At 39.0% G+C, this 18,724-nt stretch overlaps 1 protein-coding gene and 1 non-coding gene across 3 annotated transcripts; one reads left to right on the plus strand and one right to left on the minus strand.

Annotated features, from left to right (window-relative positions):
* The first annotated feature begins 512 nt into the window (after positions 1-512).
* dusp23b (dual specificity phosphatase 23b) lies at positions 513-18,060 on the plus strand. 2 transcript variants are annotated; one of them, XM_061969085.2, is made up of 3 exons: positions 513-696; positions 12,650-12,920; positions 17,372-18,060. In XM_061969085.2, the coding sequence occupies exons 2-3, from the start codon at positions 12,651-12,653 to the stop codon at positions 17,555-17,557; spliced, it is 456 nt and encodes a 151-aa protein (XP_061825069.2). In that variant the 5' UTR covers positions 513-696; position 12,650; the 3' UTR covers positions 17,558-18,060. The 2 variants fall into 2 exon arrangements, with proteins under 2 accessions (XP_061825069.2, XP_061825070.2); XM_061969086.2 differs by lacking the exon at positions 513-696 and adding an exon at positions 2,317-2,477.
* trnal-cag (transfer RNA leucine (anticodon CAG)) lies at positions 1,766-1,848 on the minus strand. The gene has a single exon. It is a non-coding gene; the product is annotated as a tRNA-Leu (tRNA).
* Positions 18,061-18,724: the final 664 nt, after the last annotated feature.

An 18,724-nucleotide genomic window follows, 5' to 3' on the forward strand; every position in this document is an offset into this window, starting at 1 on the left:
CCCCCGCGACCCCCGAAAGGGACAAGCGGTAGTAAATGGATGGATGGATGGACGTTTATGTTATATGAATTAAATTTAGATATGTATTGGCCCTCAAAATGTCACATTTAGTCAAATTAAAAATTTAAAACAAGTTTATAAATAAGTTACAAATAAAACGTGGCTTGATTGGCGGATCGACATTAACAACTTTTTTTACTTTTGTATTTTTTTTTTTATTGAACAACAAACAAACATTTATAATTCACACAATAGTGTGAATTATAAACAGTCACACTTTCAACATCAATGAAAGAAAACAAAATAAAATACGGAGAGTAATAATACTAAAAAATATGGAAAAGAAAAAAAAAAATCACTTTAACAATTTAAGGGCTTTTATACCCTTAATCATTCTCCAAGATTTGATTGATAATTGTAAACCATTAAACCAATTAGAAAATGTAAGACTTACGTTCATAAATCGACATTTATGTCGAAAAAAAAAATGTAATCAGTGGCTGACCCAACGACGCGTTATGATGACGTCACGCATAAAATAAAGTTGGACACGTCGGGTTTTTGTCGTTCTCAAAGGAAAGGACAAACAAAACGCACTCAAACGTTTAAAAAAAGTGACTGCGCTTAATTGGTGACATTTTATCCAGCCAAATGAAGATACTTGTCGACAGTTTGACCAAGTCTGTCCATCGAAAGGTATGTTCGTTTTGTGTTTGCTTTAAGCTAGCTTCTTTTCCTCCTTGTCTTGATGCTAATTGCCTTTGTTCGTTCAAATAGCTGCTTTTAATATAAGCGCTTTTATTTAATATAAGCGCTTTTATTACCGTTTTTATACAAGTCAGTGTAGCGGGAGCCAACCCCTTTAGTGACGTCATGAATTTGACGGACAGAAAGAGTAAATGGCTCTAACAGTCAGCATTATTGCTCATGGGCTATGAAATCAATACTGTGCATTATTAACTTCCAGGTTACGTTGGTTTGGATCGAATTTACAGTGAGGAATGTTACCGTTAAATTGCGTCAATTATTTCAAGTATGCGAGCTACGACATTTAAAACGTGTTTATATAGTAAAGTATGTATGAATGTTGTGTACAAGTCGAACGTGCAAGGAGATTTGGCCAATCAGCTGGCGTCTTTTAGGAACTTTAGACGAAACGACCAATCACATTGACGTATTCAATATTTACAACCAATCAGCTTGGCCGTTTCTTCGACACGCCCCGACATGAGACGCTTACATTAAAAATGTGCTTCTTTTTTTTTTATTGCCTTTTTACTTAATCTTATCAATATTCAATATTGAAACACAGCAGCAGTGTAAACGAGTATTTATGGTTTGTGTGAGTTTACACACAACACAAGCTGTTACATAACCTGGCTTCTTCCCTCAGGCCGTAAGACTCTTGAACGCATCATAATAATCCCCTCAATTCCCCCCCCAAAATGGATTAATTCGCTGGAATAAAAAGACAATAAAGTGCAATATATTTATCTGTACAGTAATCTATTTTTTTTTTTATATCTGCACCTTATTGATGTTTTATCCTGCACTACCATGAGCTAATGCAACGAAATTTCGTTCTTATCTGTACTGTAAAGTTCAAATTTGAATGACAATAAAAAGGAAGTCTAAAAAAAAAAGTGTTTAAAATAAGTTACATTTTCAGCAGTATTTTGTAACCCAAATCGCGCACAGTAGTAGCAGAAATTATTATTATTAACGTGTACGTTAAATGGTCATTTCCGATTCCATGAAAAAGACTTGTCAGAAGTGGGATTCGAACCCACGCCTCCAGGGGAGACTGCGACCTGAACGCAGCGCCTTAGACCGCTCGGCCATCCTGACAGTGGGCTCCTCTCATGCAGTTTTGGTATAATCAGCAGCAATGTTCGATACGCTAAAATGTGCAATCAGAATAATTCAAATTTACACATTCCTACAATATTCGCTATTGTTATGAAGCGTTCTGAAATATTGATCATAATTCCCATTTGGCTTGTGTTGTCATGGTGAACATTCCTCAAAGCTGGCTCTATATCGCCATTCTTAGACAGTGAGATCACCATGTTGGAAATTTGCCTCACCTTTAAAAAAAATAAAATAAATAAACAATAGAAAGAATGGGTAAAATAATAAAGCAAAACAAACAATGAACATGCAAAAATAGTGAGTCACTATGTGTCAATATGTTAGTTATATGTCAATATCCAAATAACTAGAAACAAATGATATGTACATTTGAATGCAGAAGTACACTACCCAACACACCCGGCTCGATCTTTCATGCAACTGCCAGTTGCTTCTCACGGTTCTCCTAAAAAAGAGCCGTTCAAAGGAATCAAATTGTTTACGTTGCTTCCCATAAAGCTCCACCTTCGACCTTTGGCAGTTTGGTTACATAACACATGCCAGCGGTCTTCTCGTCAGTTGGAGCACTGAACTTTCCTCTTTTGTCGTCGCCTACCACCAAAACTGTAAGTTGTTATAAATATGTACGCAGGAGGTTAGCGGTTTTTTTTAAATGTGACATTTGACAGCTGCTATTAGCTATAAAGACAGCTGACATGCTAGCCCTATAGCTACATGTATTTGTAAGCACTTTGCAGTGTGTCTGTCTGTCCTTTGGTTCAAGTATGCCCCCAGGAGATGACCGTCACTATAGGTATGCCAGCAAGTCAGCAGGGGTGTGTGTCTGTTGCTTACTGCGATGGTCCTTTTGTTTTTGTCAGTGTTCCCAATCGAGGTGGGGGAACTACCGTATTTTTCGGGCTATAAGTCGCAGTTTTTTTCATAGTTTGGCCGGGGGTGCGACTTATACTCAGGAGCGACTTATGTGTGAAATTATTAACACATTACCGTAAAATATCAAATAATATTATTTAGCTCATTCACGTAAGAGACTAGACGTATAAGATTTCATGGGATTTAGCGATTAGGAGTGACAGATTGTTTGGTAAACGTATAGCATGTTCTATATGTTATAGTTATTTGAATGACTCTTACCATAATATGTTACGTTAACATACCAGTTGGTTATTTATGCCTCATATAACGTACACTTATTCAGCCTGTTGTTCATTATTCTTTATTTATTTTAAATTGCCTTTCAAATGTCTATTCTTGGTGTTGGATGTTATCAAATAAATTTCCCCAAAAATGCGACTTATACTCCAGTGCGACTTATATATGTTTTTTCCCTTCTTTATTATGCATTTTCGGCCGGTGCGACTTATACTCCGGAGCGATTTATACTCCGAAAAATATGGTAATCGATTTTTAGATGCGCCCTGCGATGAGGTGGCGACTTGTCCAGGGTGTACCCCGCCTTCCGCCCGATTGTAGCTGAGATAGGCTCCAGCGCCCCCCGCGACCCCAAAGGGAATAAGCGGTTGAAAATGGATGGATGGATGGATGGATTTTTAGATGCATCACAAATCGGACATGGACGATTATAAAATGGATTAGCAAATGTCAATAATCCATAATCGATTTTATTTATTGTAAATAAAGTTATGCAGACAGTTCAAAAATGTGGCCACCTCACCGAGAGATCCAACCGGCTTGTTGTCATGTCTGTGTAATCATGTTTTGTTTTAAGTCATGTTTTGTTTAGTTATAGGACTCTTTAGTTTCTGTCTTTTCACTCCCTTGTCTTGTTTCCATGATTACCCCATTAGTTTCACCTGTTCCACGTTTGGACTCATTGTGCACTCTTGTTTGTCACCATAGCAACCATTAGTTTTCACCTGTCACATCACGCACCTGTTTCACATTTTGAGTCACGCACCTGTTTTCGTTAATCATGTCTGTGTTATTTAAGCTTTTCATTTTCTGTTGTTCGTCCTGGAGTCATATCTTTTCTAAACCTGCTATCCCCTCGTTTCAAGCCCTGTTCACGATCCCGTGCCACGGTAAGTGTTTTTATTTCGTGTTCAGTTTCTGCCTTTGTGCAAGTTTTGTTTTCATTCGCCAAGTTTTTTTTTTACCTCCGCCAAAGTGCGCGCTTTTCGTTTATTCTTTTTTTTGGATAAATAAATCATGTACCCACCTTCAAGCCATGTCCGATCCAAATTCTCTTGCATCTTGGGAAAACAAAAACTCCATAGTCCAAGTCATGACATTTGTGTATTTTAGGACCCTTATGTTCCAGTTTTGCACATATTTCCATCACCCCATTTTTCGGACTATAAGGCGCACTTAAAATCCTTTAATTTTCTCAAAAATCGACAGTGCGCCTCACAACAACTTAGTACAGCATAATTCTGGTTGTGCTTACTGAGCTCGAAGCAATTTCATTTGGTACATGGTGTAATGATAAGTGTGACCAGTAGATGGCAGTCATACAGAAGAGACACATGTAGACTGCAATATGATGGCAGTAAACAACACAAAATGTTCCATTGAGAATATAGAACACTACATACGGCGCTCAGAAATCTGTCAAAATGTTTTTAGTACGACTTCGGTAAGCTTTGAAGCCGCACCGCTTGATGGATTGTCGGTGCATTAAACATACAAGTATTATTATGGTGTGTGTCTAAGGACCGCAAAATGGTACCCATTAGCAGACATATTACCTGGCCTTTTTTTGATTCGCAATATTATGCAAAACTAACTTTTCTTACCTTCTGGTACCTGCTGATGTGTATTTGGGATCTGCATAAGTCCTGAAAATGTGCGCGCGTCTGCAATTGTAGTCCATAAGCTTCTTCTTTTTCTCTACCTTCCTATGTGGCATTCATCTTCCGCTGTTGCCATTTCTAATATAAAGTAGTGTAAAGATGCATCGATATTAGATTTTTAATCGAATCGCAGCTCCTGAATCGTTATCGTAATCGAATCGTGAGGTGCCCAAATATTCACACGTCTCGTTCCGAATAACGTCAACACGAGCTAAAATGTTTGGTCATTCCATTTTAGAACACTACCATCAACCTATTGAACGCAGGCTGTAAACGGACATCACGCCGAGATATCAATGAGGCACCAAGCTTGTGTATTTGACCAGGGAGGCATCACTCCTCACTAACTTTGTTGGCCAAACTGCGTTGTTTTAAATCTACATTAAAGGGAAACTATACTTTATTTGGAATTTTGTCTATCATTCACAATCCCTATGCAAGACAAGAACACATACCGTATTTTCCGGACTATAGTGTGCACTGATATATAAGCCGCACCCACTACATTTTAGAAGAAAAAATATTGCATTGTATATTTCCGGACTATAAGCCGCAGATATGTGTTGTGAAATTAGTTTTTTACACAATAATATTTTGTAAAAGTTTCATTTAATTGTTTCCAAATGGTGCCTGTAACACGGCAGTAAAATGGCCGATCAAACAAATCAGAAGTCATGATCATGGACCCAGAAACTAGCTCTCCAATCAACTATACAGACTCAATAACTCCAGTGTGACGTTTTGGTGAATTTACTGAGGAGTTTGTGGAACTTGAAACAATACAAAAATTACGCTGGCGTAAGTTAATAACACTAACAGAGACACTTGTAAACGTGTTAGCATATTAGCAAATGCTAACGACGCTAGCTTGATTACATTACGATAGCGCTTACAAATATGCATGAAAACACTGCTATCAAACATGTGACGGTTTAGTAAGTATGAATTGTTTTAGTTATATTGTAAAACTTACTAATGTTGCTTGGAGTGTTTAATGATGAAACCATACTCGTAGAAACATTATTATTGACCAGTAGTAGATGGAACAGCACTTGTACTTGCGGTTTAAGGCACTGCGGTTTAAAACGTTAAACTCGCAGCACTTGCAGTGAGCTAATTTGTCCAAAAGATGGCACCGTAGCACAAACAACAACACACATATTCAGTGTCTATTAGAGATGCGCGGTTTGCGGACACAACCGCGGAGTCCGCGAATTATCCGCAGGTCGGGCGGTTGAAATAAAAATTTTTTTGATTTTATCCGCGGGTCGGGTCGGGCGGTTGAAATAAAAAAAAATTTGATTTTAAATAGATTCAGGCGGGTGGCAGTTAAACCAATTCGGAAATATATATACATAGTTAAATGTTGTTACCCACATACGAAAAACGAGCAGGCACCTGCAGCATATGCCACAACAGAAGAAGAAAAAAAAAAGAGATGGCAACGCCGGCAGCAAACGTGGTACGCGACAAACTAAAAAAGGGAATACTAAAGACCAGGGGAAAAAAAGGCCAGAAAAGTTCAGCGTGGACTCGTTTTTATGAGGTTGTAAATCAGGATGATAGTAATGCTGGCTACGTGATTTGCAAGAGCTGCGACGTTGTTTATGTCTACGACAGTCACAAAACCGGGACATCTAACATGGTGCATCACATTTGTGCAAAACCCCGAACCTCCACAAACACCCTGAGCATGAGCAGTTTCGTCCGTCGTGATCCCAGAAGAGTGCTACAGGATGTTAAAACAAGATAGAACGCAGCTGCCTGCAGCAGTTTGAGTGGCGCAAGCGCGCTTGGAGGTGCGCTCAGCGCGGCTCCCAGATGATTGCGCACTGGTGTGCGTCTGGGCCGTGACAGCGTGGCACGCATTGAATGTCTCTGCTGCATTGGATCAGTCTCCTTTCTTTAACAGGCAAAAGCTTTATAACCTCACTAATGCCTTGCATCGTCTATATTAGATATATAACAACGGGCGGGTGGCGAATGGCGGGCGGGTGCGGTTTTGATTAAATGTTAGTTCGGGTGGATGGCGGGTGGTTGACGACTTTTGTGATGCGGTTGCGGATGAAATAATTGCCTATCCGCGCATCTCTAGTGTCTGTCAGTGGTTCTTAACCTTGTTGGAGGTAATGATCCCCACCAGTTTCATATGCACATTCACAGAACCCTTCTTTAGTGAAAAATAAAATTGTGTTTTTTTTTCAAATTCAAGACAAAGTTATATATTTTTGGTAACACTTTAGTATGGAGAACAAATTCTAAGTAACAACGACTTAATTTAGACTTTTTTGGTTAGGGTTAGGGTTAGAGGGTTAGGGTTATAACGAGGCCATGCCGAATAAGGCATTAATAAGTACCGTACTTAATAATGACTAGTTAAGAGCCAATATGTTACTAATTTGCATGTTAATAAGCAACTAATTAATGGTGAATATGTTCCCCATACTAAAGTGTTACCATGTTTTTATACTGGTGCACAAAATGAAGCGTGCATGAACATCACCTTGTTCAAAGAACAAAACCAACACAGTGCATGAACTCACAACAAATTACACACCTGCAAATCAGTCTGACTTCTGCTGTTGCCGTATCCGTAATACGCCGATAGGGAGAAGTTTTTATTTACACGATGAGTCGGGTGTGTCTTGACCTCCGCCGAACCCCTGAGCCCGACTCACCGAACCCCTAGGGTTCCATCAAACTCAGGTTAAGAACCACTGGTCTATGTGGATGTTTTATGAAAACTATTTGTTGAATACAAAAAAATTAGAGCCGGTAGTTATGAACAATCCATTAAATAGCCGCTTCGTGTTATAGGCTGCAGGGTTCAAAGCATAGGGAAAAAGTAACTGCATATAGTCCGTAATAAATAGTATGCAGTTTAACGTATGTTCGAAAACAAAGTTTTTAGGAAAGCCCCAATTGTGTTCAACCAAGCTGGAACTTTTCAAAAGGCCCACCTCGCTGGCAGGAACTAAAAATAGTTCCTGTGGAACGAAATCTGCCCGGGTATTTTTAGGTGGAAATGCAGGGGGGACTTTATTTAACTGGGTAAATGGGAAAGTTGCTGCTAAATTGCAAACATGCTTTACAGCTGCGTGGAACTGTAACCGCATGTGTGCTCCTTTTTTTTTCTTTTCTTTTTTTTAAACACTGGCACACAAATGTGTGCAAGCTCTCATTGTGGAGCCCTGCCCTGAAGCCAAAAACTTGTCAAGTGGAATGATGGGTTGACTGTAATAATTGCCAAGCAACATACCTACAAGAGAGAAAAAGTAGTTGCATTGTAGTGAAGATAGCTGTGATTGACAGCGTGACAGAGTTAGTTGGACAGTAACAAACTTATACTGCAAGAGTTTATCAGTGTTTCCCACAGGAAAGGCATCTATTTGTGGTGGTGTGGGCGGGGGCCGGGGGGCGGGGGGCGGCAACGGCGATGACCAAGAAGAACGCAAAGTTGGAATATAATTACAACACTTTATGTACATATTTATATACAGATTTGAACAATTAGTTTTTCACTGAAATATATTTATTAATTGTAGTTCTTACAAAAAATATATCTTATAAAATATAAAAGCTAAAATGCCTCTTAAAGCTCTGCCCCTTTAATTAGTGCATACTAAATAATGGACGTAATTCTTTCGTGGCGGGCCGCCACAAATAAATGAAAATAAACCAGTGGGAAACACTGGTTTATTTTATTCTGCTCTGATATACAAACCCCGTTTCCATATGAGTTGGGAAATTGTGTTAGATGTAAATATAAACGGAATACAATGATTTGCAAATCCTTTTCAACCCATATTCAATTGAATGCACTACAAAGACAAGATATTTGATGTTCAAACTCATAAACTTTATATTTTTTTTGCAAATAATAATTAGTTTAGAATTTCATGGCCGCAACACGTGCCAAAGTAGTTGGGAAAGGGCATGTTCACCACTGTGTTACATGGCCTTTCCTTTTAACAACACTCAGTAAATGTTTGGGAACTGAGGAGACACATTTTTTAAGCTTTTCAGGTGGAATTCTTCCCCATTCTTGCTTGATGTACAGCTTAAGTTGTTCAACAGTCCGGGGGTCTCCGTTGTGGTATTTTAGGCTTCATAATGCGCCACACATTTTCAATGGGAGACAGGTCTGGACTACAAGCAGGCCAGTCTAGTACCCGCAATCTTTTACTACGAAGCCACGCTGTTGTAACACGTGGCTTGGCATTGTCTTGCTGAAATAAGCAGGGGCGTCCATGATAACGTTGCTTAGATGGCAACATATGTTGCTCCAAAACCTGTATGTACCTTTCAGCATTAATGGTGCCTTCACAGATGTGTAAGTTACCCATGTCTTGGGCACTAACACACCCCCATACCATCACAGATGCTGGCTTTTACACTTTGCGCTTTTAACAATCTGGATGGTTCTTGTCCTCTTTGGTCCGGAGGACACAACGTCTACAGTTTCCAAAAACAATTTGAAATGTGGACTCGTCAGACCACAGAACACTTTTCCACTTTGTATCAGTCCATCTTAGATGAGCTCAGGCCCAGCGAAGCCGACGGCGTTTCTGGGTGTTGTTGATAAACGGTTTTCGCCTTGCATAGGAGAGTTTTAACTTGCACTTACAGATGTAACGACCAACTGTAGTTACTGACATTGGGTTTCTGAAGTGTTCCTGAGCCTATGTGGCGATATCCTTTACACACTGATGTCGCTTGTTGATGCAGTACAGCCTGAGGGATCGAAGGTCACGGGCTTAGCTGCTTACGTGCAGTGATTTTGTCATGACTTGGTCCTGGGTGTTTGCTTTTCCGGGATGCAACGGAAAGTTGGCTCGGGCGAGACGGGAATGTAAGTACATTTTTATTTAAACACTATAACTACAAAAAAAGTACAAACGAAAAGCACGCACAGTGGCGGAGAACAAACTATGAAACCAACAGACTATAGCATTAATAAACAAAAACTTACTTGGCTTGGACAAAAGTAGCAGCATGAAGGATGGACATGAAAACAAGTGTCAGAAATGTACAGAGCATAAATGTGAGGATGTCGTCAGAACGACAAACTGAAAACAATGAACTTAATAAATACTATAGACATGATTAACGAAAACAGGTGCGTGACTCAAAACGTGAAACAGGTGCGTGACGTGACAGGTGAAAACTAATGGTTGCTATGGTGACAAAACAAAAGTGCACACAAAGTCCAAAAACAAAACCGAACATGACTAAAACAAAACATGATCACACAGACATGACAGATTTCTCCAGATTCTCTGAACCCTTTGATGACATTACGGACCGTAGATGGTGAAATCCCTAAATTCCTTGCAATAGCTGGTTGAGAAAGGTTTTTCTTAAACTGTTCAACAATTTGCTCACGCATTTGTTGACAAAGTGGTGACCCTCGCCCCATCCTTGTTTGTGAATGACTGAGCATTTCATGGGATCTACTTTTATACCCAATCATGGCACCCACCTGTTCCCAATATGCCTGTTCACCTGTGGGATGTTCCAAATAAGTGTTTGATGAGCATTCCTCAACTTTATCAGTATTTATTGCCACCTTTCCCAACTTCTTTGTCACGTGTTGCTGGCATCAAATTCTAAGTTAATGATTATTTGCAAAAAAAAAAAAATGTTTATCAGTTTGAACATCAAATATGTTGTCTTTGTAGCATATTCAATTGAATATGGGTTGAAAATGATTTGCAAATCATTGTATTCCGTTTATATTTACATCTAACACAATTTCCCAACTCATATGGAAACAGGGTTCGTGCTATGAGAAGTAAATGAGTGTGTTTCTCAGTGTGATGGTATGTATTTCGTACTTTTCAGTACTTTGATACTTTTCTAAATAAAAGGGGACCACAAAAAATTACATTATTGGCTTTATTTTAACAAAAAATCTTACGATACATTAAACATATGTTTCTTATTGCAAGTTTGTCCTTAAAAACACAACCAAAAATCATTGGCTTCTTCACGCGACGGAGCCGGCCTACTTCACCACAGTCTGTAGTCTATTACCCCCCCAGGCTGGGGTGGCAGCGATGAGGTGGAGACGTGATGGCGACAGGCCGAAGGTTACACTGTTCCTTACACCCACCCACCTCGTCAGTCCGCCTGTCTCCTGGAGAGACACCACCTTAAAGGGGAACATTATCACAATTTCAGAATGGTTAAAACCATTAAAAATCAGTTCCCAGTGGCTTATTATATTTTTCGAAGTTTTTTTCAAAATTTTACCCATCACGCAATATCCCTAAAAAAAAGCTTCAAAGTGCCTGATTTTAACCATCGTTATATACACCCGTCCATTTTCCTGTGACGTCACATAGTGAAGCCAACACAAACAAACATGGCGGAAAGAACAGCAAGCTATAGCGACATTAGCTCGGATTCAGACTCGGATTTCAGCGGCTTAAGCGATTCAACAGATTACGCATGTATTGAAACGGATGGTTGTAGTGTGGAGGAAGGTAGCGAAAACGAAATTGAAGAAGAAACTGAAGCTATTGAGCCATATCAGTTTGAACCGTATGCAAGTGAAACCTAGGAAAACGACACGACAGCCAGCGACACGGGAGAAAGCGAGGACGAATTCGGCGATCGCCTTCTAACCAACGATTGGTATGTGTTTGTTTGGCATTAAAGGAAACTAACAACTATGAACTAGGTTTACAGCATATGAAATACATTTGGCAACAACATGCACTTTGAGAGTGCAGACAGCCCAATTTTCATCAATTAATATATTCTGTAGACATACCCTCATCCACGCTCTTTTCCTGAAAGCTGATCTGTCCAGTTTTGGAGTTGATGTCAGCAGGCCAGGGAAGCTAGGGTCGATAGGGGGTTTAGCTCGCTCGTCTGCGGGAACAAACTGCCGCCATTGCTTGCCGTGCTACCGAGGACCTTTGTCCCTGAATTGCTCACACACTCCGGCAGATTCAATGGGGGTCTGGCGGCAGATTTCTTTGACTTTATCGTTGGAAATGCATCTGCTTTGAGTGTCGCAGGATATCCACACATTCTTGCCATCTCTGTCGTAGCATAGCTTTCGTCGGTAAAGTGTGCGGAACAAACGTCCAATTTCTTGCCACTTTCGCATCTTTGGGCCACTGGTGCAACTTGAATCCGTCCCTGTTCGTGTTGTTACACCCTCCGACAACACACCGACGAGGCATGATGTCTCCAAGGTACGGAAAACAGTCGAAAAAACGGAAAATAACAGAGCTGATTTGACTCGGTGTTTGAGAAAATGGCGGATTGCTTCCCGATGTGACGTCATCGCTCCGAGAGCGAATAATAGAAAGGCGTTTAATTCGCCAAAATTCACCCATTTAGAGTTCGGAAATCGGTTAAAAAAATATATGGTCTTTTTTCTGCAACATCAAGGTATATATTGACGCTTACATAGGTCTGGTGATAATGTTCCCCTTTAAATAACACATTTTCTGGGGGAAACACTGTATTGGTTACAAAATTAACTATAAAATTAAATGAAAGACCTGGAATAATAAGGTCTTACTCTGTCATTTTAGTGAGTCTTCCCTTGATGGTGACTGGCTGCCACCTGTCATGCTATATTTTCATTTTGTGTTTCCACTGCTGCAGGAGCACGTATGAATTCAGAAGGTTGCAGCTGAACTTTCCATGTTCAGTTTGGCTTAGTGTATTCATAAAAAAAAATAAGTGGATTGTTCTTAAATCATGCTGATTGTTAAATGTTTGGTAATGTAACACGTAATAGTTCCACTTCAATAAATGCTTTTCCTCTCTGCAAATTGTGTTGCTCACGATAATATTATTCATGTTGTACTGGCATAGCCATGATTTCAGCCTTATAAAACTCCTCCTGAACCTCCAAATCTTGACCTGGGTATTTGTCAGATCCTGGTTACTTACTATGGCGCATTTGAAACCTTTAAATAATCATCTTTTTTTCTGTTCAGAATGGTGTCCACTGCTCCAAACAACTTCTCCTGGGTGGACCCGGGCAAAGTGGCCGGACTGGCCCTGCCCCGGATGACTGCAGAGTACCAGTATCTGCTGGACAACGGCATCAACCATCTGGTCTGCCTTTGTGAGCGCAAGCCCAACAACTACGACACGTGTCCACGTTTGCAGCTGCACCACATCAAGATCCCAGACTTCACTGCTCCTTCACCGAGTCAGATTGACAAATTCCTCACCATTGTGGAAGACGGCAACGCCAAGGGAGAAGTATGTCATATTCCACCCTGACTACATTTTTTTTAAAAGACGGTAGGCATGCAGGAAGTCGAGAGTTACTTCTTTATTGGAGACTTTCACATCGTCAGAACATGTCAAGACATCTTCTCAAACCGATCACACACTTTTGGCTTCACGATAAAAGCACTATGCGTCACATACATATATCCACACACACATAAAAATGTGTGTGTATATATATATATATATATATATATATACACATATATATATATATATATATATATAGATCCCCATACATATATGCGCACACACACATATATATATATGCACACTCACACACACCAACTTACATATGTGCACACACGCCCCCCCAACACACATACATATATATACATACATATATATATATATATTGTATATATATATATATATATATATATATATAAATATGAATAAATAAATGTTGGGGGGGCGTGCGTGCACAAGGGCGAAAGTACAAAACTTGGCTCTAAAAACAAAAACTAGAACAAAGGCAAAACTATGGACAAAAAACAAAAGACACTAACTGTGGCATTAATAAATAAAACTTACTTGCGATGACGTGAACGGGACAGCATGGACTATGAAACAAGCAGCGTGAACTAATCATGAAACCGTAAACATGACATGAAGCAGAGTGATGTCGCCAGAAAGACAGCCTGGCAACAATGGGTTTAAATAATACAGACATGATTGACAACAGGTGCGCCAGTGCAAAACGTGAAACAGGTGAAACTAATGGTCGCTATGGTGACAAAACAAACAAGAGTGCCCAAAGTGTCCCAAAAACCAAACCGAACATAACCAAAACAAAACATGATCACACAGACATGACAGTATGTATGTATGTACAGGTAAAAGCCAGTAAATTAGAATATTTTGAAAAACTTGATTTATTTCAGTAATTGCATTCAAAAGGTGTAACTTGTACATTATATTTATTCATTGCACACAGACTGATGCATTCAAATGTTTATTTCATTTAATTTTGATGATTCAATCCCGGGCTCGGGATCTTTCTGTGTGGAGTTTGCATGTTCTCCCCGTGACTGCGTGGGTTCCCTCCGGGTACTCCGGCTTCCTCCCACCTCCAAAGACATGCACCTGGGGATAAGTTGATTGGCAACACTAAATTGGCCCTAGTGTGTGGATGTGAGTGTGAATGTTGTCTGTCTATCTGTGTTGGCCCTGCGATGAGGTGGCGACTTGTCCAGGGTGTACCCTGCCTTCCGCCCGATTGTAGCTGACATAGGCTCCAGCGCCCCCCGCGACCCCAAAAGGGAATAAGCGGTAGAAAATGGATGGATGGATGGATTTGAAGTGGCAACAAATGAAAATCCAAAATTCCGTGTGTCACAAAATTTGAATATTACTTAAGGCTAATACAAAAAAGGGATTTTTAGAAATGTTGGCCAACTGAAAAGTATGAAAATGAAAAATATGAGCATGTACAATACTCAATACTTGGTTGGAGCTCCTTTTGCCTCAATTACTGCGTTAATGGGGCGTGGCATGGAGTCGAACAGTTTCTGGCACTGCTCAGGTGTTATGAGAGCCCAGGTTGCTCTGATAGTGGCCTTCAACTCTTCTGCGTTTTTGGGTCTGGCATTCTGCATCTTCCTTTTCACAATACCCCACAGATTTTCTATGGGGCTAAGGTCAGGGGAGTTGGCGGGCCAATTTAGAACAGAAATACCATGGTCCGTAAACCAGGCACGGGTAGATTTTGCGCTGTGTGCAGGCGCCAAGTCCTGTTGGAACTTGAAATCTCCATCTCCATCTCCATAGAGCAGGTCAGCAGCAGGAAGCATGAAGTGCTCTAAAACTTGCTGGTAGACGGCTGCGTTGACCCTGGATCTCAGGAAACAGAGTGGACCGACACCAGCAGATGACATGGCACCCCAAACCATCACTGATGGTGGAAACTTTACACTAGACTTTAGGCAACGTGGATCCTGTGCCTCTCCTGTCTTCCTCCAGACTCTGGGACCTCGATTTCCAAAGGAAATGCAAAATTTGCTTTCGTCAGAAAACATGACTTTGGACCACTCAGCAGCAGTCCAGCTCTTTTTTTCCTTAGCCCAGGTGAGACGCTTTGCGCGCTGTTTCTTGGTCAACAGTGGCTTGACACGAGGTATGCGGCAGTTGAAACCCATGTCTTTCAAGCGTCTCTTGGTGGTGGATCTTGAAGCACTGACTCCAGCAGCTGTCTACTCCTTCTGAATCTCCCCCACATTTTTGAATGGGTTTTTTTTCACAATCTTGACCAGGGTGCGGTGATCCCTATCGCTTGTACACTTTTTCTGACCACAGTTTTTCCTTCCCTTTGCCTCTCCATTAATGTGTTTGGACACAGAGCTCTGAGAACAGCCAGCCTCTTCAGCAATAACCTTTTGTGTCTTTCCCTCCTTGTGCAATGTGTCGATGGTTGCCTTTTGGACAGCTGTCAAATCTGAAGTCTTCCCCATGTTTGTGTAGGCTTCAGAACTGGACTGAGAGACCATTTAAAGCCCTTTGCAGGTGTTTTGAGTTAATCAGCTGATTAGTTTGTGGCACCAGGTGTCTTCAAAATTTAACCCTTACACAATATTCTAATTTTGTGACACACGGAATTTTGGATTTTCATTTGTTGCCACTTCAAATCATCAAAATTAAATGAAATAAACATTTGAATGCATCAGTCTGTGTGCAATGAATAAATATAATGTACAAGTTACACCTTTTGAATGCAATTACTGAAATAAATCAAGTTTTTCAAAATATTCTAATTTACTGGCTTTTACCTGTGTGTGTATATATATATATATATATATATATATATATATATATATATATATATATATATTAGGGCTGCAACAACTAATCGATTATAAAAAATAGTTGACGATTAATTTAGTCATCAAATCGTTGGATCTATGCTATGCGCATGCGCAGAGGCAATTTTTTTATTTTTTTTATAAACCTTTATTTATAAACGGCAACATTTACAAACAGCTGAGAAACAATAATCAAAATAAGTATGGTGCCAGTATGCTGTTTTTTTCCCAATAAAATACTGGAAAGGATAAAAAGAAATGTAGTTTGTCTCTTTTATCCGATTATTAATCGATTAATTGAAGTAATAATCGACAGATTAATCGATTATCAAATTAGTTGTTAGTTGCAGCCCTAATATATATACATACGCACATATATATATATATATATATATATACATATATATATATATATATATATATGTCTTAATAAGGTTATCCAAAAAATAGTGCTCGATACCGTAGTAGAGCGCAATATATGTACAGTATGTGTGGGAAAAAAATCACAAGACTATTTCATCTCTACAGGCCTGTTTCATGAGGGGGGGTACCCTCAATCATCAGGAGATTTTAATGTTATTGAATATTCAACATTATTGTCTTTGATCAAAGACAATAATGTTGAATATTCAATAACATGGCAAATTCTTGCATCCAGCACACCTTACAATAGTGGTAATAAAAGATGCAACCTATGCTTGAAAGAGAAACTGTTTATTATTTACCGTCCAGACCTGTCATCCCTCAACAAGCGCAGCGAAATTGTAACAGCATGCCGCCACAGACGGAAACACCTCCTAGGTAACACATGAGCCAATCACCACGCCCCTACGCCAGCCTGTACCCACCCACTCTGTGCCCTATATAAACCATGGTATGTGAATGCTCCCATTAAAATCTCCTGATGATTGAGGGTACCCCCCCTCATGAAACAGGCCTGTAGAGATGAAATAGTCTTGTGATTTTTTTCCCCACACATACACATATATATATATATATATATATATATATATATATATATATATATATATATATATATATATATATATATATATATATATATATATATATATATATATATATATATATATATATATATATATATCTATCTATCCATCCATCCATCCATTTTCTACCGCTTGTCCCTTTTGGGGTCACGGGGGGGTCGCTGGACCCTATCTCAGCTGCATTCGGGCGGAAGGCGGGGTACATATATATATATATACATATATATATGTATGTATGTATGTATGTGTGTGTGTATGTATATATATGTATGTATATGTGTGTGTGTGTATGTATATATATATATATATATATATATATATATATATATATATGTATATATATATATATATATATATATATATATATATATATATATATATATATATATATATATATATGTATATATATATATATATCACAGGTAAAGTGAAATAACAGACAGACAGGGCTTTGCTGTCCGTAACACACACACGCGCACACACACACACACACACACACACACACACACACACACAGTCTGAGAGGAATCAAAATACAAATATGGTATGTTTGCATGAAGGTCCCTAGAGAGGTTTAAGATGTAACAGACGAACTGAAAATGTTGTTCCTTTCCAGGCTGTGGCCGCCCACTGCATGCACGGCCACGGCAGGACAGGAACCATGCTGGCCTGCTACCTGGTCAAGGCCATGAAGATCTCCGGCATCGAGGCCATCAATGAGATCCGCAGAATGCGCCAAGGCTCCATAGAAACCAGCGACCAAGAAAAAGCGGTGGTACAGTTTTATCAACGCAATAAATAGTTTAGTGTTGATGTTTACATCCAAAAGTCATTAACAATACATCCAGGACAGGGAAAAAAAAGATGGTAAAATCCATTGTTGGCTACTTTGCACAAACTTAAGTTTTCAAGCACTTGATGCCAGAGAAAACAGACGATGTCGCTCCTTAAACGTCAGCTTCCTTCGCAATACTTTTTCTTTTTTCATGTCTCATCTTCTCAGGGAAGCACTTTAGTGTTTGTAAGCGGCAACTCTCTTAAACATGAAGTCATCCAGCTATACGGTACAATCGTTTGTTTTTAATACACTACTAGACGCTAACTTTGACTGAGACTCGTAGCCACAAATGTGAAATTAATCTCCTTTATTCTTATCATTTATGGCGGCATGGCGGTTCTTCTTGAACACAGGTGTGAAACTCAAGACCCGGGGGCCAGGTATGGCCAGCCACATCATTTTTATTTGGCCCTCCAAAGCCTGCAAATAATATGTATCAATAAAGTACTGTAACCATTCTTACTAAATGTATTCTTTCTTGAAAAATAATACATGTAATCGCAAATGATGTTAACTTAAATATTGTCTAATTATGCAAAAATATATTATCCAACATTCAAACCATTTTTTTTTTTAATAGAAATAAATACTAATAATAATGATTTCAAAGCAAGTCATCCATCAAATTATGCAATGTAAAAGTAGCAATAGATTTCATGGTCAAATTGTGAAATTTACTGTGATTTTTACACCATTTTTCTCCAAATGGAAAAAAATATACTTTTTTTTTACTGTAATAAACTGTGGTGCCGTTTTGGCATTTACAGTAATACACCGAAAAAATCTACAGTTGTTGATTTACGGTAAAAAAAACAACAAAAAACTTCCAAAATTTTAGTGCAAAATTGCAGTTTTTTAAATTTACAGTAAAAAAGCTAATGTAATTTTTACAGTAAAATTCTGGCAACTGAGTTTTGTTTTTTTAACCATAAAAACAGCAGTACGGTTTTTCCATTTACAGTAATATACACTACATTTTGAGGTGAAATTATTGCAACTTACCATATTTATTTTTACATTTTAGTTTAAAAAAATCTACTAATAAAATGCATTAAAAAAATTGGGTAACTCTTTAGTATGGGGAACATATTCACCATTTAAATATAAATAAAAACTAATAATAATGATTTC

Source organism: Nerophis lumbriciformis, linkage group LG08 (genome assembly GCF_033978685.3).
Source record: "Nerophis lumbriciformis linkage group LG08, RoL_Nlum_v2.1, whole genome shotgun sequence".
Classification (NCBI taxonomy): domain Eukaryota; kingdom Metazoa; phylum Chordata; class Actinopteri; order Syngnathiformes; family Syngnathidae; genus Nerophis; species Nerophis lumbriciformis.